This window comes from Hoplias malabaricus, chromosome 5 (assembly GCF_029633855.1).
Source record: "Hoplias malabaricus isolate fHopMal1 chromosome 5, fHopMal1.hap1, whole genome shotgun sequence".
Taxonomy (NCBI): Eukaryota; Metazoa; Chordata; class Actinopteri; order Characiformes; family Erythrinidae; genus Hoplias; species Hoplias malabaricus.
In genome coordinates, this window is record NC_089804.1 from 21,427,632 (window position 1) to 21,450,351 (window position 22,720).

Below are 22,720 nucleotides of genomic sequence, written 5' to 3' on the forward strand. Positions count from 1 at the left end.
ATAATGACTGCCGTCTAATCAACGTTCTCTTAAGGTTGAAAATGAAAGTTGAAAAGACGACTATTAGACGTATTTTGGACGTCCATTGACGTTATTAATTGGTCCCGAAATAAATTACTTGTATAAAACATGTTTTGGACGTCCACTGACGTTATTGATTGGTCACCACTTAACTAACTTATTAAGATGGATTTTGGACGTCCATTGACGTTTAAAATAGCTCCTTGACTGACAGACTACTTTTAGACCTATTTTGAACGTCCAGAGACGTTCATTGTTTACTGGGGGCAGTGTTTGTGTTAAAGGTGCCATTTGAAAACAGTTAATGCTTGTTATTAAGTCAATTATTTAAATCGTTTTACCACCAAATAAACAGGCCATGTACCCATCGTCTTGCGACTTCACCACTGATACACTAGGTGGCGCCACTGCTACATCCCCGTCCCGTCCAAACACTGGTCACACACTTCACGACAGCACGTCAACATCTCCGAACATTTATTTCCTTGCATTTCAAAATGGTCGAACCTAATGGTACATTAGATAACACAATGAGGCTGAAGTGTCTCCGTACAAACTTTCCATACAAAGCAGCTGAGAGTTTCTCATTACAAAGCTACTGAGATAAACATCCAAATGAAAAAAAGTGCAATTTGCAAATAGCTCTCATAACTGTACAGTTCACTGTAGAATACAAAAAACTAGGCTCACTCTATGATTATCAATATCAGCCTCTTCTAGTTCAACAACATGTTTTAAAGTCAGGTGTTCGAACGATGCGTGTGTGTGCAGAGCGTACAGAAAACCCACATACGGAACTATCCAGGTACACCTAGGCTTCTCACAGCTATTAGACATCTGTCAAACCCCTCATAATGTGCCCAGGGTTTATTACTATAATGACATCATGCATTTAAAATGAGCAGGTTACATAGGAACTGTCACGTGTGACACAGCGGATATTCAGAGCGTGGGGTTTGCTACAAATGGAACTTATGCAGTCACCGAACATCGGATTAATGCAGCTTCACTGTACTGTGAACCACAGCAATATTCATACTGTCACTCGAGGGAGTCAACCGCGGACGACCGGTCGTCATTCTGCAGTCGGGGTCGTGCCCGCGGAGTCTGAGTCGTTAAATTCAATAGTAATTAAGTTCAACATTCACAACTACTGAATTTAACTTAATTTATTCATAGAGGGCTTTTTACAGCTGAGAAGTCTGCTTTTACGTTTCTGGCCTGGCATTATGTGGTATTTCAATGGGAAAATAACAAGCGTAAACACTAATTTTGCACGGATTAGAACATAATGCCGCCATCTTTAATTTGTAAGCTGCATTTGAATTAAACCAATCTCTCGATGGCTCAAGAATTCATTTCAAATCCTTGTTTTTCCTAATCATCTCAAGCCAGGCCTCAGAGGAAAGAGGGAGCAGTGGAAACACTGCTTTCTGGACTTGCATTCCCCACCTTTTCAGACCCAGAACCCCTGCTGTAGGCGCGACACCGACATCAGAACCACGACAGGACTTCGACGATCTCTTGAAGGGTGACGTCGTTTGAAATTTAAATTAAAGTCTCTTCGGCTGTGCCCTGTTCTCGTGCCAGTCCCTCTCCACTTAAACTGTGCGTCATTTGAGGTGGACTGGAAAAATATGAATTATCGTAGTCTCCTTCTGCTTCGGCGTAAACAAAGAAGTAGTAAAACCGATTGACGTTTAGAGCTGACATTCACAACCTTGGGTCTGTTCTGTGCGATTCTTCACTAGCACGTGTTGTACAGCAAACATCCTAGTCCCCCTTCCCCTGGACGGTAAAGCTGAAAACACAGGACACTGAGAACAGATCATTGTCAGAGCAGCCATTCCAACAAGCGATTAAAGAGCAAGGCATGTAGGCGTCGTTCACCATGTTACAATACAAAGTGCTAATGTACTGCTTCAAATACGGTAACTAGATGCATCCATTGAAATAAAACGGAGTATATCTGCAGTCGCTAGTCGTAACACGTCGATTCACAATCTACGAGATACTGCGGTGGTGGTGGATTTCTGACAGTGTGCAAAAAATACAGGCAGATTTGTTGGGAATGGGAAATTTGGCAAGTTTCGTTTCGACCTCGTCTGATTGGTCATCAGCTAATTAATGAACCAATAGACCTCCGTAGCTAAGCCTCTATTAACAATTAATGAATCCATAGCGATCCCAATTAAAGGATTGTAACTGGACCCTCACAGGTGCAGATAAATGAAAAGACCCCACGAGCCAAATGACATCATTTGAAATATTCAGATTTTTTTCTGGGAATTAAAAAACAAACAAATAAACAAAAAAAAAGCTCGGGGGTTTTTTGGTGCCAAAGACGTCCAGAACAAAACAGCTTCTTGTTGTCATTCATCCCACCCCTCCGTCCCCTTGTTAAAGGTGGGTGTCCTCCTCCTGATTGTCTTCCTCCTCTTTGCCCGGTTTGTTGACCAGTACCTGCCAGCCGCTGCCCCCTCCTCCGCCTCCGCTGCCCACTGCCACTCCGTTGGCGCTGTGCTTCTTCTCCTGCATCTCAGACTGGCCGTCGCTCGCCACATCCAGAGTGGGGTTGTCATGGCAGCCGTTCTCCACAAAATGGAGCTCCTCTCCACGAGACTTGGGGTGCGCATGCACATACACACACACACACACACATACACACACACACACACAAACACAAACACACACATACACACACACACACACACAAACACAAACACAAACACACACACACAGAAATGAAAGATCACTTAAAATGAAGTGTACAAACGGATTAAACAGTTCTCATTCGGGGAAGAGTTTATCCAAAGACTTGTGTGGTGTCAGAATTGTGGCGCTGGAGATACAAGGCTGGCACTTAATAAATACTGCCAAACGTCTGTGGACACCTGCAACTTTTCTTCATTAAACCAGTGTAGTTTTAGCCCACACTGCAGCGGTGTCGCTGCTCCAGAGCGTCCTACTGAAGGTCATGGTTTTCTACAGAGATTATACAAGCAGTTGGTAATGCCTTGAACACCATTTTTAACAGCTACACACACACAAGTCTTCTAAGATGCTTTCTTTCTAAGTTTAAAGAGGAAACACATGCCTCACATATTTGTTTCAAACCAGACACAGATTACCCTCCAAAACACATGAATAATTAATGTTTGGAGACGTGTGGTTAGAACAAATATGTGTGAATACATGATTTTTAAAAGGCTCCACTCCAGTTCTCTGTACAGACGGAGCCATGTCTCCCGGGGCCCGTATCATGCTCAGTAGAGTTTAATGAAGTATATAAACATATTAAAGTTGTTTAAACAGCCTGGTTTGTGTTTGTTGTTTTTGTGATGTCACAAAGACACTCGCTGGAACATGGATTAGAGCTTTTTAATGCCTCAAAAATGCTAACAAAAACAAGGTATATATAAAAAAAAGCCAGATATAGGCCCTTTGTTTCCCCCTTGTTCTAAGCACCACACTTTTGCTACATGTCAAACCTTGGTAGGATTTGGGTTTGAGGCGTGAGAAACGTAGCAGATCAGATGAATGGATGACGGAGGAGGTGCAAACAAAGTGTCGGGGGAAAACACAGCGGAGAACCTCTGCGAGAGAAATCAGAAACAGATGGTGTCTAAATCTAGGGCCGCCTCCGATTCCAAAAAGTGCTCCAAACACAGGATGTTACCCACAACTCCTGCCATTACACCATTGGCCCTCTCCACACGCTCGGAGGAGAATGCTAACCGCACAGTCCTGGACACAGTGTTATCCTCAAGAACAGAACAAACCCATCACAGTCAGCTTTTTCCTGATGGAGCTCAGAACGGAGCCTTCACTCGCCGTTTTTTTAATCACAACAGTTTCCATAAAATGACAAAAGAGAGGTGTTTGAATTCTAATCGTGTGTTACACATAAGTCATGTGTGTATAGGCTTTAATCAGAGACACTTCAGTAAATGCTGCACGTAGCTCTTCTCTATCCATAAAACCCAACAGTGTGTGTGCACGTACGCTCGTATTTGTGTAGCAACATTAGCGCTGCGTCCAGTTTTTGTTTTCTTGTTGTGCCTGGCCTTTGCCTTCAGCCTGAATCACACTCACCATGTTCTTCATCTTGGGAAGGCGGCGCTGCCAGCAGATGTAGATGAGGCTGGACGCGATGATGATCATACACACGGAGCCGATGATGACCAACACCACGAACAGCTTTCCGTAGTCGCTCTGGATCTGACCGCTCTTAGAGTGACAGGTGCTCACGCTGGAGAAGTTCTGAATGCCAATCTGAAGTAAGAACAATATTTAAATCAGCTGAAAAATTTCCAAACACAACATGTATGATGCAGATCAGCTGATCCCAGCTCAGTTAACAATCACAACACGTGTGGAAATAAGCCCTAGAGGAAAAGCACGTGTAGGTTTGATTCCCGCTCCGGGTGACTGTCTGTGAGGAGTGTGGTGTGTTCTCCCTGTGTCTGCGTGGGTTTCCTCCGGGTGACTGTCTGTGAGGAGTGTGGTGTGTTCTCCCTGTGTCTGCGTGGGTTTCCTCCGGGTGACTCTCTGTGAGGAGTGTGGTGTGTTCTCTCTGTGTCTGCGTGGGTTTCCTCCGGGTGACTGTCTGTGAGGAGTGTGGTGTGTTCTCCCTGTGTCTGCGTGGGTTTCCTCCGGGTGACTGTCTGTGAGGAGTGTGGTGTGTTCTCCCTGTGTCTGCGTGGGTTTCCTCCGGGTGACTGTCTGTGAGGAGTGTGGTGTGTTCTCTCTGTGTCTGCGTGGGTTTCCTCTGGGTGACTGTCTGTGAGGAGTATGGTGTGTTCTCCCTGTGTCTGTGTGGGTTTCCTCCGGGTGACTGTCTGTGAGGAGTGTGGTGTGTTCTCTCTGTGTCTGTGTGGGTTTCCTCCGGGTGACTGTCTGTGAGGAGTGTGGTGTGTTCTCTCTGTGTCTGCATGGGTTTCCTCCGGGTGACTGTCTGTGAGGAGTGTGGTGTGTTCTCCCTGTGTCTGCGTGAGTTTCCTCCGGGTGACTGTCTGTGAGGAGTGTGGTGTGTTCTCCCTGTGTCTGCGTGAGTTTCCTCCGGGTGACTGTCTGTGAGGAGTGTGGTGTGTTCTCTCTGTGTCTGCGTGGGATTCCTCCGGGTGCTCCGGTTTCCTCCCACGCTCCAAAAACACACGTTGGTAGATGGATTTGAGATTCAAAAGTGTCCGTAGGTGTGAGTGTGTGAGTGAATGTGTGTGTGTTTGTGTTGCCCTGTGAAGGACTGGCGCCCCCTCCAGGGTGTATTCCCACCTTGTGCTCAGTGATTCCAGGTAGGCTCTGGACCCACCGTGACCCTGAATTGGATAAGGGTTACAGATAATGGATGGATGGATGGATGGATGGAAAAGCACGTGTGCTGCTCGTACCTCATATAAACCTCTTCTCATTTCTCCCAACATTGCCAGCACTTCTTTAGTGGAAATCGGTTCTAGAACATGAAGAAAATCAGAGTGTTAACACATAACACACTGCGTATTTAAATTGTAATGTGAACAAACTTAAATGAGAGGTTAATAAAAGCGGTTTTACGGGGTTTAAAGGCCATTTCATCAGTTTTCTGGTGAATAATCAATTGTACTCAGAGCGTAAAAGAGGGTCCTCAAGGCTTCATTTTCATTCCTCATTTCTCACTGACAGATCAACATAGAGTCACAATATTTCACACTCAGACACACAACAATCTGATTACAGATGAGTTCTATTTGATTAAACTGATCATTAATGTTACAGTGAACTGCCAGGTGAAAGAGGATGCATTGGTTTTATCAGAAAAAAATGAGCAGTGTAAAATGTGTGTGTGTGTGTGTGTGTGTGTTACCATGTTCAGTAGTCAATGACATGAGTAGCTGGCGCTCCTTTCTGCTGGGTTTACTGAGTGTTATTCCCCATGATCCCTGAGGACTGTTCATCTTCCTGGAAAAAGCACTTTCCAACATCTCCAGCAGCCGGTCTCCACTGTCCATACGGAATTCCTCCTGTAACGCACACACACAAAAACACACACACACACCTCAGTACCACTCTCAGGGGAGAAAACTACATTTATTTGCACACTGATAAATGCTCCCAGCTGACTCCATATTTTACATTAATTTATGATCAATTATCAGTCCATTTTCAACTTGAAGACCTTCTTGGCTAATGTCAATCAGCTCAGAGAATATTCTCTGAGGTGCAATTGCAAATATTATTCATTATCTGTAACCCTTATCCAGTTCAGGGTCGCGGTGGGTCCAGAGCCTACCTGGAATCACTGGGCGCAAGGTGGGAACACACCCTGGAGAGGACGCCAGTCCTTCACAGAGCAAACATACACTCACACACTTTTGAGTCTCCAATCCACCTACCAACATGTGTTTTTGGAGCATGGGAGGAAACCCACGCAGACACGGGGAGAACACACCACACTCCTCACAGACAGTCACCCGGAGGAAACCCACCCAGACACAGGGAGAACACACCACACTCCTCACAGACAGTCACCCGGAGGAAACCCACGCAGACACAGGGAGAACACACCACACTCCTCACAGACAGTCACCCGGAGGAAACCCACACAGACAAAGGGAGAACACACCACACTCCTCACAGACAGTCACCTGGAGGAAACCCACACAGACACAGGGAGAACACACCACACTCCTCACAGACAGTCACCCGGAGGAAACCCACGCAGTCACAGGGAGAACACACCACAGGTGTGGTGTGGTTTATATCCACTGCAGTCTGTGTACTGTACCCTGTTGTCTATTTGTAAGAATACACTTATGAATACACACTTTCATGTACAAAAAGAACAAAGGGAGCAAAGTTAACTAAAGTGATCCAAGCTTCAGTTAAACTCACAAAAACCAACCATTTGTGGATCTTCAAAAACTGCACACGTCCACTTCCTCCACTTGTCCTTGTGTTAAAGCAGAGACGACTTTGGGGGCGACCCACACCAGCAACTGATTATTCACTCGGCCAGAGGAGAGAGACCTCATCTAGACACTCACTGACCAATCAATGCACAATCTACAATGATTACTGCTCCTGGTTTGGTCTGTTAAGTGACATCATTAGACATTGGCGGACATTTATCAGCTGCACTATTTCTAAACTCATTCAGTGACGTTGAGGCTCTGGTGCGGCCAGTTGATAGTCCAGAGAACACCAGCAGCTTGTGTTTTCGCAGATTTACTTTTCCATTCACATTCTTTCAGACCCACAATGTTGAGTTGTGATTTATGTAACCAGTGGATTTGCACTTGTTTTTGAACTTGTTTTTACCCATTCCATTGTATAAACCAATATCTAATCTCATCTAGCAAAAATAAATAGCTTGTACATAATTGTGATTTTGGAGCAGCATGGAGGAGCAGCAGGTGGTGTCACTGTCACAGCTCCAGGGACCTGGAGGTTGTGGGTTCAAATCCAGCTCCGGTTGACTGTCTGTGAGGAGTGTGGTGTGTTCTCCCTGTGTCTGCGTGAGTTTCCTCCAGGTGACTGTCTGTGAGGAGTGTGGTGTGTTCTCCCTGTGTCTGCGTGAGTTTCCTCCAGGTGACTGCCTGTGAGGAGTGTGGTGTGTTCTCCCTGTGTCTGCGTGGGTTTCCTCCGGGTGCTCCGGTTTCCTCCCACAGTCCAAAAACACACGTTGGTAGGTGGATTGGCGACTCAAAAGTGTCCGTTGGTGTGAGTGTGTGAGTGAATGTGTGTGTGTGTGTTGCCCTGTGAAGGACTAGCGCCCCCTCCAGGGTGTATTCCCACCTTGCGCCCAGTGTTTCCAGGTAGGCTCTGGACCCACCACGACCCTGAACAGGAAAAGTGTTACAGATAATGAATGAATGATGGTGGTTTTGAACAGGAAATGATAAAAGGGTGGTCTCTGTCTTGTGCAAAGTTCTGTTACCTTCCTCAGAGTTAAAGGGAAGCATAAGACATTGGTCATTGGGATATTGATCGTTCTGGTTGGAGTATTTTTTCTGTTAAAGACCCTCTCTCTGATTGGCCGACCCTCGTCCCGTTTGGCACACGCTTCAGTGAGTTTGTCACGCAGCTGTCTCACGCGAGTCGTAGAAGGTCATGCTGATTATAATTGAGCGGCTTTTGGTGGTCGTCATGGCGACAGGCGAAGTTTTCGATGAGGTTGTGTGTGTGTGTGAGGAGAGCGAATACTACAGAGAGAGAGAAAGATAGCAAGAGCGAGAGAGAGAGAGAGAGAGAGAGCAGGAAGGAGAGAGTGTGTCTGAGGAAAGAGAAAATCAACGAGAGTGTGAGCGAGACAGATAGATGTGTGTGTGTGTGTGTGTGTGTCTGGATTTTGTGATCAGCCTGCTGCAGTGGCATCAACAGAGAATGTGATGAAGCTGGGTCTGTGCTAATGTACTGCTGGCACCGCCACCGCTGCGACTGCACACAGCCAACAGGGGACAGCCATGGATATACAAACACACTGTGGGGCCAAAGGTTCATGGACTCCTCCTCAACCATCATTTCTCCTGAAATGAAGGGTTATTACCAGAGAGTCTGTCCCTTATTTTCTCCAGAATCTTCCACTAGTTGCTGATACATTGCTGTGAGGATCTGAATGCATTCACCCACTGAACATGAGTTCAGGTTTTGATTAGTAACCTTGTGACCTTAAGCTCATGTGTAGCTGCTCCAGAGTGGTCCATTTCGTTACACACTTTTATCCAAACTGAGTGTGTACAGTGGAAGGTGTGTATCCACTGTGGGTACCCATTAAAGTAGCTGTATACACACATTAGAAAAGATAAACCTCATACACACACTGTGCCCAAATGCTGCGTCTAACGGAGATCATTTGTTTAATATTTTTCACCGTGAAACAGCGCAGTCAGCCTTTTGCCAGCCACTGATATTCCCTCAGGTTTTACTTATTGTGCTGCAGATACACTACCAGAAATATGAGTAATAGACAATGATCCGGTCGAGGGGAAAACAGCTGCAAATGTCATGTATATTAAAGGAACTCTTTTACCCTAAAATTACAGCTTCAAAATCATTGTGATGTTTCACTGAGCTGTAACAGGGAGAACAGAGCCTCTGTTATTGATACTCCAGGCTCAGCACTGCAGAAACTACACTATGTAAATTTGACGGAGGGTAGGATCTTACTATCTACAAGAGTTTTGAGAGCCGCTGCTTTAAAATGTCTGAACTTTTGATGACAACATGGTGCAGAAGTGTACCGTTATGTAACGGTGACTAGCTCCCGCCGTGTCCTCGGTTCAGCTCTGAATTCACCCCAGATTTGCACTCATTTCCCATTCACAGTGACTTTAAATAATCAACAATGAACAGAATAAATGTGTACACAAGCTGAATAGGGGGAAAACCAAAAGAAGAACTCACGCAGTCGTAGTTTTCCGACATGTTGAGGATGATGTAGCCTTTTTCCTCCAGATTTTTCCAGTCCACGCAATTCACCTAAAAACATTAGACACAAAAACACGGATAATCTGCAAAGTACCGGAACATCAGTCAGTGGAAGTGACATCTTCCTGTTCGAGTGAACACCAGTTTCCACAAAAATAGTGATTAATTCAACATAATTATCCCCATTCATTAGGGGCAGACGAATCAGCCCAAAGATTAAAACGTCTACAAAGCAGAGCTGTGGCAAAATGAACCTCATTAAAGACATTCTGGCGCAGACAAAACCGGGAACGCTTGTTCATTTCTGCCTTTGTTTCTTTTCTTCATGCTTTGCCGATTAGATCTGCACGACCTCACACGTTATTAACAGACGAGGAATGTGTGTTTTCAGACTGAACTGCATTCTGAAATGTTTGAAATGGCTCCAACAGCTACATAAGCAAGTTCAGGACATTCCACTTTAAAAAAAGAAGAATGAATAACGAGGTATCCATCGTGAAACAAAACTGAGCGGCAGTCGGGAAGAACTCACTGCTGGGCTGGAAGACACGGGAGAGGCATTATTTATTATTTTTACTTAATTTTAGTTGAAAGAATGCGATTGGTGTGAAGAATCAGATTGTTCTCTTTATGCTCCATAGAGGGGGTCTCCCACACGGGGCTGGCCAGGTTTGAGATTCAGGGCGTTTTCACCACTGCACTATTTGGTCTGTTTAAATCAAACTCTGGTTCTGAGGACGGATCACACTCTCACCACAAACAAACCGCTCCAGAATTCGTTTGGGACTGGACTGAGACCACCTCCTCTCAAGAGTCTCGGTGCGGTTGTGTTGGTCCGCATCTGAGTGTGATTACTGCGTTCACAAACCAATCGCACCAAAAGTGTAAACAAACCAGAGTCCGATTTTCACCGGGCTACAGATTTTAGTTGTGAAAACATCCAAAGAAGTAATCACACTCAGAGAAGTAGGTCTCGGTCCAGTCCCAAACAAACTGGTGCGGTTCGTTTCTGGTGAGAAGGTAATCTGACCTCGATCCGACCCAACTTTCAGGTGCAGGTCTGAGCTGAAAGGCTCCCGTAGCCGGAGGCGCTGTGAGTTTTGGACGCAGCAGAGAAGGGAAACAGAACTGGGTAAAGTTCCTCTGTCCTAATTCTTGCCCTAAGCCCCAAGCCCTAAGCCCTTCCTTTAAGTGAGCACTTTGATGATGTTTGATGATGTTGTCGAAGGGTGAGCCAAAGGGAACCCTAACCCTAACACACTCACTTCCTTCAGGTGTTTACATAACTATGGTTTAAACGTGAAACACTGCGAATTAAGGTCAAACTGGGCTCAACTTTACAGTGTGTTATTGGTCACTTAAACGTAAATATGTTGAAAGTTGTTGAGAATTTTTACAAAAAAAGGAAATCTCTATAATCCACATCAACACCAAGGACACATCTGTTAATGAGGAGTTTCACAAATCCACAACTAAAGTGGATAAAGCTCCAAATCTTTCGGACCACAACCAGCAAACTACAGCTGTGAAAACACCCTTAGACCTGAGAGGATCTGACACATCCAGGCCACTAGGTGTCAGTAACATGTTTCACGACATGAAAAAGAATCCTCGGAGAAAATGAATGACAGCTTTAGAGAAGTAGGAGCAGTGTTTCTGGTGTTTACCTGGACTGAGGGATCGTGGAAGGTCTCAGAGAGATACTCGGTTCCTCCGTGACGAAGCTCAGTGTCTTCATCATTTCCAGCTCTGGTGACCTCTACATCCTGCCAGGTCAGCTGAGTGAAGGCCACCGCTGGGATGTCTGACGGAGAAGTGGAGGACGGTCCGGCTGTGAGGTGAGTCCACTCGTCTTCTTCTTCACCGTCCACCTCCATGGGGAAAGCCACCATTTCGTCATCTTCGTCTTCTCTGTCTTCTTCTTCATCATCATCTTCTTCCTCTTCCTCCTGTTCCTCAGAAAAGCAAAGTTAGATGTTTATTGTGAAGTAACCTTTGTGTCACTGGTGTCATCAGTAATTCTGGAACACCGGACACACGCCGGAAAATTCACATGGAAATCTAATAATAAAATAAATGTTTTTTATTAAAAACACAATGCTAGGTAAAAATTTCATCTTAAAATTACAATTGTTATGCTTCACTGACCTAGATCTAGGCGCAGCAGTGCAGAATCTGCACTATGTAACTCCTGCTTGATTTCCGGACAGTGCTGGAAATGTGAATTACACTAAGGGAAGCCTCAGGAGCAAAAAACACAATTCTTACCTGGTGTTCCGTTAAGTTTTACAACATTTTTAATGCAATTCAGTACGTAAGTATTTAAATAACAAATACAAAGCTACTTTGAGCATGTTGTGCTCATTAAAGGAACGAACTCTACTGATCTGTCGGAACTGATGACGGAGCTGTGTTCAGTCCCAAACAACAACAACAACACGCCAATACACCAGGAATAAACAACACAGTTGTTATGGTTTCCAAAGCCCGTTGTTCCCGTTAGAGACGGAGTTTTGAGACGACACCGGATACAGTTCTGCAGGGGGAGCTGTGGTAGTGGAATGCAACCAAGAACCATGGGCCCAAAGTGAGTAGCTGCAGGTAAAGTAGGTACCATGCAGTGGAAAAGCCCCTAGACATAGCTACTTAGTTACTGTTGCCATGGCTGTCAAAATGTCACCTCAGTGACCCCTCGTAGCATTGCGTTAAAAATACTATTTAATTCGTAGAATCTAATTAAAACAGTACTTTGTTAGATGTAAATATGTGCCCAACCTATCGTCAAATATCTAGTTGCTGGAACATTGCTGTGAGCATTTGCTTGCATACAGTCACAAACAACAATGGTGAGGTCAGGTAGAGGGAAAAACCAAAACGTGTCAGAGCAGGGCTGTTCGAGCAATTTGCATATGATTTATACGTGAGGAAAAGGCCTTTAAGTGCTGTAATGTTCTGTTTGTGGCCCACCCTCACCTCGGAATGGTCTCTGTGGGGGTTGTCCGGCTGCAGTGGGGAGTGGCTGGGGAACGGTCCTGCCTCTGGGACAGTGGGGGCTTGTGTGAGGAGGTTCTGTCTCTCCTCGTCCTCTGGGACGTGGGGGACGTCCTGCGCAGCTGTGGCCCCGGCTGGGGGGCTGTTCTGATTAAATGTGCCGACGGTGGCGTGGGCGAGGGGGCCGGCAGCTGTTGTAGACAGGCTTAAAGAGGAGGGGTGAAGAGGAAAGCCGCTGGACTCTGAATCTCCCTCCCACCGCTCTGGGTTCAGGGCTTCGGCCGTGGAGACGAAGAAGGACGAGGAGTTGACCTCTCTGGGCTCTTTCCGGAGAGAGAGGGATGAGAGACGAGGGTGAGACGGATTGTAGCCTGAGAGAAGAGAGGAGAGACAGAAGGAGAGGATACTGAGTGAATGTTTTAACTGTGGAAATACACAGCCCAAAGCTCCAGAAAGTCTACAGTTCTTCATTTCACTACATTGAAAATGCCAGAGTGAAGCTAACACCTCCTAAACCAGCCCATCCCTCCAGAGAACACAGCTCCAATGCTCCACGGCCCAGTGCTGGGGGCTTTACACCCCTCTAGACAACACTTCGCATTAAGCACAGTTAAGGGCTGCGGAGGGGACTTGTCTCACTCTCCACCTGTCTGTCTATTCCAAATGCCACCAGCAGGAATTTTTTGAGCAGTGAGCTGCAGAGGGGGGTTTCTGCAATGCTGGCAACAATGCAGCAAAACAACCCTCATTCACAGCAGCTCTCTTCGTCTCAGCCTCAACCTGTTTATTCATACAGTCACCAACACGACCCAATACTGAACAGAGAGAGAGAGAGAGAGAGAGAGAGAGTGCTGAACACAGAGCGACAGGAATAACAGAATGAGCAATACTTCAGAGTGAAAGAGAGAAACAAAGGAGAACAAAGAGACAGAGGCTATTTATCAGTCAACAAAACACAGACACACACACACACACATATATATATATATATATATATATATCCCTGTGTACTCACTGACAGGTAAGAAAGAGAGAAAGGGGAGAAGGGGGAGAGAGAGAAAGAGAGAAACAAAAGAATGTGTCATGTGTGGAGTTAATGCTTTGATGCATTAATTCAGATTCTTACCAGACACACAAAAGTAGGTGTGTCTTTACATGTCAAAGACTAACCAGTTCAACACACACACACACTGCATCGACAGCTGTGTCTGTTAATGAATCACTGCTGTTAAAGCTCACAACCTACTGTTCAGTGCATAAACGGGGCAAAGCTAATCACATCAGACTAGGGACGTTTTAAAGTGACGTCCAGACGACAGCCCTTCATTGTCCCTAAAGAAAAGCTAACACTTTATTGATTCTGAAGGCATTTACAGTGTTGCAGAAGCAGCCACGTCGCACCACAACAGACAAAGAGCAGTCAAAAGCGTGGCGAGGGTTACAAGGTCCTTCATAAAGCTACGAGAGCGAAGTATCCACAGCCAGAACTTTATACCCCTCTGGCTGACACTTGGCATTGGCCACGGTGACCTTGAGGCTAGAATTTGTCCAACACACACTAGCCATCGACAGATGATGTTTCTAATAAAGTGGCCAGTTATTACATACTATTACATGTTAATATCAGAATGCTTACTAAGCATCACATCAACGTGGAACAACGAGAGCATCGCAACCCACGGCAACTGCTTCGTCAACAGCAGCGAAGCAGGATAAAGACAATGTGCTCAGAATAGACGCCGCTCGCTCCTAGTGCCGCAGGATCAGATTTCAAACCCAAATACAAGTATTAATCCTAAACAGGAGGGAATACAACCCTGCTCTCAGATCAGTCGTTAATGCACAACAGTGCATCGCTGCTAGTGGTTTAAGACGCGAGGCCTGTGATGGGATTATCTCAGGGAATGGGATTGTGGTCTGAGTCTGAGCTACAATCAGTGAATGAGGAAATCAGACTGAGGAGCCTTCCACGGCCCCTGATGATGAAGCCCACCAACCCACACACTGTGAAACAAGACCACCCAAGTCAATACAAGGGGAAAAAACACTTCTTCTGCTACTGCACCACTTCTTACGTAGAGTAAAGCCAGCAAAACAGACACAACGAGCGCTGAGAAATAAGAGCATTGAGTAAAAACTGAGAAAAGGAGGACGGAGAAGGAAGAGAACAGAGTAAAATCGGCTAAAAACCAGAGCTTCTGCTCCTCGCTCCTCACTGCTGTGTGCTCAGGGTTGGGGTGAACAGCGAGCGGCTGTCGGAATTGTTCCCTTGTGGAAAAGAGAGAGAGTACGTTCCCTTAAAGCTTTCGTCTTTGAGAGAGAAGAGAAAATGAAACTGCACTGAGCAGAAAAACTCAACACTGGGTCTGAAAGGATGTGGATTTGTCAGGAAGCCCCTACCGAGTAAAAGAAACACAAATCTGCCGAATAAATAAAAGCATAAAAACACTGTGGAAGCTAATGACCATGGTCTTCCCAAATGGTTTGAATTTTGTTTGTTTTTTTACACGTTAACTGACCATACGCAGCAGACACAGACAAAAGCACGTAGGCTGAAGACCTCTGAGACTGAGGTGCTCCTTTAATGCTGGAGTATAATTAGCCTCGTGATCCATGCTCGACCATGTCCTGCTGTCGATGAAGACAAATATGTTGGTTATTATTTCAGCAGCTGTTGGGCGGTTCTGCTTTAAGACGGGGCTTAGCTATAAAGCAAAAGGCAGAACTAATACTGGAATAAAAACAACTGGCATCGCCGCGCTCCCTCCACAGAGGAGATTAAACGACGTGCCGTGCCTAAATCTGCAAGCTGAGTCCCGAAGATAGAGACCGCATAGAATCCCAATTCTCCACCCCTCAACGGGAATCTGCTGGACGGCTCTGGTCTTACCACTTCCCACTTCTTTCACTCAAACACACACTCATACAGTGTTTGAGAAACAAGTACTTCAAGGGATACACAACTATCATTTTACGTTTCAAGGGTTCACAGCAATCACTTTCTCAGGAGAAGTTAGAACAGTGTGTGTTTTTAAGGTAAAACTACTTTTTGCCCTGTGGATGGACAATTTGGTTTTGGATTCCAAACATTCATTCATTCATTATCTGTAACCCTTGCACAGTTGAGGGTCGCGGTGGGTCCAGAGCCTACCTGGAATCATTGGGCGCAAGGTGACACACACGCTCACACCTACGGACACTTTTGTGTCGCCAATCCACCTACCAACGTGTGTTTTTGGACTGTGGGAGCACCCGGAGGAAACCCACGCAGACACAGAGAGAACACACCACACTCCTCACAGACAGTCACCCGGAGGAAACCCACGCAGACACAGAGAGAACACACCACACTCCTCACAGACAGTCACCCGGAGGAAACCCATGCAGACACAGGGAGAACACACCACACTCCTCACAGACAGTCACCCGGAGGAAACCCACGCAGACACAGGGAGAACACACCACACTCCTCACAGACAGTCACCCGGAGCGGGAATCGAACCCACAACTTCCACGTCCCTGTGAGCAGTGTGACTGCGACACTACCTGCTGCACCACCATGCCGCCCACATTCCAAACACTGTCAGGTGGGAGACGAGGGCTAATTGCATACAACATATGACAGATCTGTCTAGAACTGAAAGCACTTTTAAGGTTTTGAGAAACATTCACCTTGAATATAACTCCCACATCCGTAATTCTGAATAGAGCTGAACTTTCAGAGATTAATCAATGACCAGATGGTCATTTAGATGTGGCACGACTGTATTGTGTCTACATCAAAACATTATGAAGCGTATTGTGTATGACTATGATACGACGTTTCTCCGTATCGCCTCGTTCACCTACTTTCTCACAAACACCGCACAGGAAAGAAACAGGGCGCCGCAGTGAACAGCAATTTCACCGGACCTGGAGCTCGCCTAAAAATAAGTGCCGTCTTCATTCTGGGGGACATTTAATTCCCACAAGTCTCTGTTAGGCTTCAGAACACAGCCTCCTTCAGTCTCTCATCTCCAGTCTCTCACAGCAGGGCTGCGGCTAAAGACAAACAAGACAGCCAGCAGACATTTTGTTTAAACTGTCAGGAGAAAAATGACAGTCTCAGACGAAGCCGGAGTGAAAGAAATCGTCATCAGTCTTGAAAGGCTGGTGGGATGAAGGCCAACACTCATTAGGGAGTGTTAAAAGGCTGTCACGCCTCTTCATGAATCTAATTGCTGTTTTGACATTGGCGCAACATTCTAGGGTGTGGTTTGGCGAGATCCGGAGATCTTTGTCAGAGAGAAGACTGTTGGTTCTGAGACCATTCGTGACAAGTGACCCACTTTTAAAGCCCAGCTCCAATCAGAAAGAATATTCTGAACTAAGGTAAGACCTGACTTTAGAGCATGGAACAATAAGAACGGATAAGAACTGTCCTCTCCATGTTTCACCCTCAAAAAAAAGCCTTTTTCATTGTGTTTTCAAACAGTGACGTTGGCCCAGTTTTACAGAGTACACACTCAGCTTACAGTACAGTGTAGGGTCAGAGAACACCCCACGTGTGTTTTATTTTCGGTCACAATGTCTTGTTATGTCTTGTTTCTGAAGACACTGATATAAATGTCCAAAGCTCAAACGCACAAAATGACTGTGAGATGAACTCTGTCGGTCTGAAAGGAAGTGGACTCAGTAAAGTAAAGAACCGTTTACCAAAAGCCATTATGATTTTATTAAGTGGGGAACACACTCTATACCTATCAAGGCCTCTGTGTCCAGGCTGGTGTTGACCTCCCGCTGGACGCCCCACTGTCGCTCTGCCCGAGGCACTTTATTCTCCTCACTGTCCTCACTGTAGAACCCAGAAATCTCCTGGGAGTTTTCCACTAGACCTGGATGGACACCCTCACGCTCATCAGCTCCAAGAGGAACGTCCAGAAGGGCTCGAGAAGAACCAGAGGACCTGGACACAGGGCTGGCTCTCGCAACATCGGCAGGGATGAGGAGAAGAAGGGAGCAGCCTGTAGAGAAAAAAGAAAGAGAGAAATTGAGCAAAAGAGTCCTGAAAGGTGTAGAACCAGACGCCTGCAAATCTCCCTTTCAGACAAATGGAGCCTCACTGAGCTTGAGGATAAGCCCAAGTGTAGTTAGTGCTCTCCTTCAATGGTGTAGAACTCCATGTGTTCAGTGTGTGGAAAAACGTTCTCAAACTATAAGGGTGTTGTTGCTCTTCTTAAAAGGAATGGCAATGTATTTGTGCTGGACATGGTATGTACCCCTTCCAAAGACAAACCAAATGTACCCTCGATCACTGCATCATCCAGCTGCATATTAATAATCCGTATTCATAACCGCAATATGGCTGTGACAGATGGCATTGCAAATGCATGCATCACAGCTAGCATCCATGGCCTAACCTGCCCGGTGACACCTCAGATCTTCTCCAGCCGCCAACTGAAAACAGATGGCCTCGTATCACTGCAGCTTAGTGTCCTCTTACTTACCCCTCCAGCCAGATCACTCCTTACACTATCAGGTCACTGGGGGATTAGTGTTAGCATTAGCATTACTGGAGGCATCAGAAAGCCCACATGGTGTAAAGTGGGGTATTCACATCCATCAAATCCAAGATGGAGGTTCAGATGGTGGCTTTTGTGCCTGAGTCATCTGCGATTCCACTGGTCTGAATACATTACTGGGGACCCTTTGCTACAGTAATAGCTTCTTCTGTTCTTAAGGAAAGCACGGTTACCCAGAAAGGTTCCATGGAGCTGTATGTGTGAATGCGAACACCCGCAAAATTTGTCCCAGACTTAACGCAGTCTTAGCACTCTAGTAAAAGCTCTGAATGAATGTACATGTGTGAACAGAGCCGGTAATGTCCCGGAGTATCTCCTGCATGCGCTGCACAAGCTCATACGTTAAAGTTCAAACGTGTGTGTATTTAGTATATACGTGTATTTAGACAGCTTTACAACAGATACTAGAACATTGCTGTGAGGATTTGATTGCTTTCAGCCACGTAAACATCACTGTATGCTGATTAGTTCCCATGCCACTTATATTAGATGTGCTTTCATCGCTCCAGAGAATGTAGTTCCACTGCTCCACAGCCCAATGCTGGTGGATTTATAACCCTCTAGTCAACGCTTGGCATTTACCATGGTGACTTTAGTGTCTACATTGAAACGCCTGTTCAGTATTGAGTGTGATTCACTCAATATAAAGAAGTTCACACACATTTGGATGTACAGAGTACCCGCCACTACACAGCCCCCGTTTCCACGTCGCTGCTCATGACCTCTCAGTGTTGTTTTTTTTTTTTTTTTTTTTTTTTTTTTTTTCCTGCCAGTGAAGCTGCTGTGGGATTGCTGACAACTTCCCAGCGCTTCTTCTTCAAGGGCGAGCTCTGGACCTGAGCCCAGGAGATTCTCACGATGTGGAAACTGAGCTAAAGCTGTAAACGTCAGCACTCTTTCGTTTCTGAAGCATCTCTGAGACGACACGCTATGTGCTCTGGAATTCCAGCGTCTAGGGGATAGAGAGTCAAGCTGTTCAAGGTCAACAGTGAGAAGACTTGTTCAAATCATTTGAAATGAATTCATTAGACAATTTATTAGGATTAGCTAGGGCTTAACGATTAGAGGGTAACTGCTGTGGGGTTTTTGTTTTGTTTTGAGGTTTTTTTTTAATTTGCAACTTCAGTTGTAAGTGTTTTATATTAATTAATGTCCTGTTTTCCCAAAGCACCAGCACATCGAGTCTTTGTGGCTTGACGAGGCCACAGTTTATTGTGGTCATGGTTGTGATGTTATTTGGTTGCTTCTGTAGTTCACAAGGCCATCATTCATTTATTCATTCATTGTCTGAAACCCTTATCCAGTTCAGGGTCGCGGTGGGTCCAGAGCCTACCTGGAATCATTGGGCACAAGGCGGGAACACACCCTGGAGGGGGCACCAGTCCTTCACAGGGCAACAAGGCCATCAGGTTACTTTTTTTCATTTCGTAGCTACTGTAAACAACGCCGGCCCAATGTGGGGACCCACTCTATGAGGCATTAACTGGTTCATTCAAGGACTACAAATCCATTTGTTTCTTCATCTCAGGTGATTTGCACTTTTTTGTATTCATTTATAAAAGCTATACATATTATATAAACACTTCCATAAACGTTTTTTACTAATTTTTTGCAGCACAAAAGCTTTTCATACCTCAGTCTTTTACTAAAAGAGGCATATAATACAGCTACATAATTCAGAACATTATTCCAACTTCATAACAAACAAGACGACGAATAAAAGCACATTTACATTCTGGAATTGAAGCCAGTTTTTCACCATCCAGATTAAGTCTCGTCCTGGAACCAAAAAAGCAACCCCTTTGAACAGTTATTTCCCACTCATATTTCAGTACAGGATTAAGCTTAATCTGAACATCCGAGAAAACTAGCTGTGGAATTGCCGTATGGAAGATCAGAGAGTCTCCTTTTTTCAGCGCCGTAATCTATAATCCACACGAAGCATGAACAAAAACAACACATGAATGAGCAGCTCACAAAGCCCAGAGCGCCCAGGGTTTCAGAAACGGGCTTTAAATTTATACCACGACATGTCTGCGTCTGTCCGGCACCTGCTCCTTAAGACTGGACCCTGCTGACAGCTAGAGACGAAGATGTTGAAGAGAGGACGAACGGGGTGTCTGTCCCCTTTCTGCAGCAGTCACAGCACTTCTACTCTTCTGGGAATCCTTCGACTGGACGCTGGAATGGTGCTGTGAAGATGCCCCATGGCTCATGATTAGTATAGAATCATAAATGCCACTGCAGCTCATCTCCTCTGGACGACACTCATCCCTCAGCATCGTGACCTTAGCCTCCTGTGCACGTCCCGTACTCCTCTACGGAGATTATACAACTGAAGCTGGACTGCGTCTCTCAGGATATGGAGCGTACATTGTTACTCTAAATGTATATTTAAACAATTCTCAGCAAACAGATAAGTCTGAGAAGTGTGTCTAACGCTGCAGAGCAAACCAAACAACTGTGCTGAGCCAACTGGCTATTAACAGCCCACCTGAGACCTATTTAGCCCCCTATTAATTCTCACTTCCAGCTCCACGGAACACTTGTGCTCTATCTGTGCTGGGTCTCATCCCATTTGCAGCCAAATCACCTCTCACCGGGCCCTACAGGGAGAGACAGATGCTGATTGTACCTGACCTGAATAGGTTCCCAGTCTGGCTGACTTTGCAGCAGTGTGTAGGTGGGACGTACGCTCTAGACGAGAGATTTATGGTCTCAAGTCCAGGCTGAAGGTTCTGCAGTGGCCATACTCATTAGAGAATGGAGAAGTGGGTGGACAAAGAGACGGAGACTCGGGAGCTGGAGGGACAGCAGCATCTCCGTAAAAATCCAATGGACTGGAAAGAGAAGCAGTGTTTCTGGGAAATTAACATGTATATGGATGAGGGTCATTCATTATGAGACATTAAGATGAACTCTGTGTCCTTTATAATTTGTCGTCTCAGACAGGACCCACTGGGACTGTAATGTCATTGTGCATCGCTAATATCTGTAATGCTAACCCTTTAAAAACACCAAAACATCACCAATACCTCGTTCATTAGCAGACCGTGGCTTTATTAAATAACAGAGCTGAGTCATACATGCACTGTATGTCCAAAAATGTGTAGACTCCCCTTATAGGTTGAACCCATTGTAAACACAGAGGTTTCACTCTGTAGTTTACAATGGGTTTCACTCTGGAGCAGCTGCACATGAGCTGAAACTCAAGCTCAATGCCAAGTGTCAGCTAGAGTGGTGAGAAGCCCTGGTGGATAAAAAGAACTGCGTTCGCTGCACCTTTACTCTAAATATATGTTGATTTGAATACAATCCCGATGTCACGGTACTTCCCTAATATTTGTACATTACCGGGACACAAAGCTCCAGCATGACTGGAAAAAAGAAGCATCAGCTTCTCCTTCTAGTGGTCAACAAAACGATGACTCATGTGGTTGAAGGCAAGGTATTGCAGCACAGTAAAAGATGCTGCACAAGGCCATCTCCTATTCTTCAGCATCCTTCACACAGTTTGCGGCTGAAAACAACATCCGGCTTTTGTGTCTGAGTCTTGACCAGAGCAGTAAACACACAGCATGGGCTTTTGACCACACAATCTGGGGACGGATGGCCTTCAGCATGAACATGAACTGACCACACTGTAGCAGTCTGGCTTCTATTCATTCACTGCTTCACATCTCTCAAATATCTAAATAAACATGCCATATTTCTGCATTTTTTGCTGTTACTTGGAAAGCATTGTGTACACACTGCTCCTCAGGGACCTGGATATGCTGGATAACCACTATACTACTACAGAAGAACACAATTTTCTGGCTTTAACGTGGATATAAAACAGTGGCAGAGCGAGATAAACCATTTTCTGTCATAAATAACAGGTCATTTGAAAATAGACAAAAGAAATTGAAAATATGAGAGAAATGTTAATGCTTTTAACACATTAAAAGAAACTCCAAGCCACAATGTGCTCAAAAAGAAGGAATAAGAGGCTAAATTTGCTTTTTTTTTTTTAATACTCAGTTCCACCTTAAATGCTGCAGCGCTTCCATTCTGTCCGCTCAGGCGCCAGAATGGAACTGCCGCTGCATTTAAGGTGGAACGGAGAGTTCGAAAATGAAGTCCATTTCAGCTGGTGAATAGGAGAAATTTGTATACAATATATGTTCATATATTAAAACAAACCCTGTACTCACCTACTAAGAGGCTAGGAAAGGAGGAAAGACGCATAGCTGTAGCTCCAACGCCCAAAGACAGGCAAGCAAACCAAAAAAAATGTAAACAGATTTTTAAAGGAATAAACCTGTGTATCCAGCTTCTGCCCTGGACCCACAGCAATCTACCTCTCTGACTTAGTGACCTCGATCTGCGACGAGCCGAGGCATGATGCTGCCGTGAAGACAGGAGTAGAGAGGATGAGAGGAGAGGAGGAGTAGGAGGAGGAGAGAGAGAGAGAGAGAAGAGAGGAGGATCATGTGGTGAAATACATGCCACTGTTGTCTTTCTTCTCAATGAACTCCCCGCCCTTGCTGTGAGGACCGTGGTCAGCATTCAGCGAGGGTCAGCCTGCAGTGTCTCAGAGGGCAATTCAGGGTCCTAAAGCCTGTCCAGATTTGCTCAGGTCTCTATGGACCACAGAGAAGACACGCCCACTTAATATAGTATGCCTACTTCAAGCAACGCCCATTTCAGCCCTGACTTCACTGACTCACTGTAGCAACGGCTACAAAATATTAAGACAC

General features: G+C 45.4%; 1 protein-coding gene across 1 annotated transcript; it reads right to left on the minus strand.

Moving 5' to 3' along the window:
* Positions 1-296: 296 nt before the first annotated feature.
* On the minus strand, positions 297-22,493 carry podxl2 (podocalyxin-like 2). Its single transcript, XM_066670187.1, has 9 exons — positions 22,175-22,493; positions 17,157-17,420; positions 12,400-12,788; positions 11,094-11,375; positions 9,403-9,477; positions 5,864-6,020; positions 5,412-5,473; positions 4,117-4,296; positions 297-2,643 (listed from the first exon to the last, which is right to left on the minus strand). The coding sequence occupies exons 1-9, from the start codon at positions 22,206-22,208 to the stop codon at positions 2,422-2,424; spliced, it is 1,665 nt and encodes a 554-aa protein (XP_066526284.1). The 5' UTR covers positions 22,209-22,493; the 3' UTR covers positions 297-2,421.
* Between the last annotated feature and the right edge of the window lie 227 nt (positions 22,494-22,720).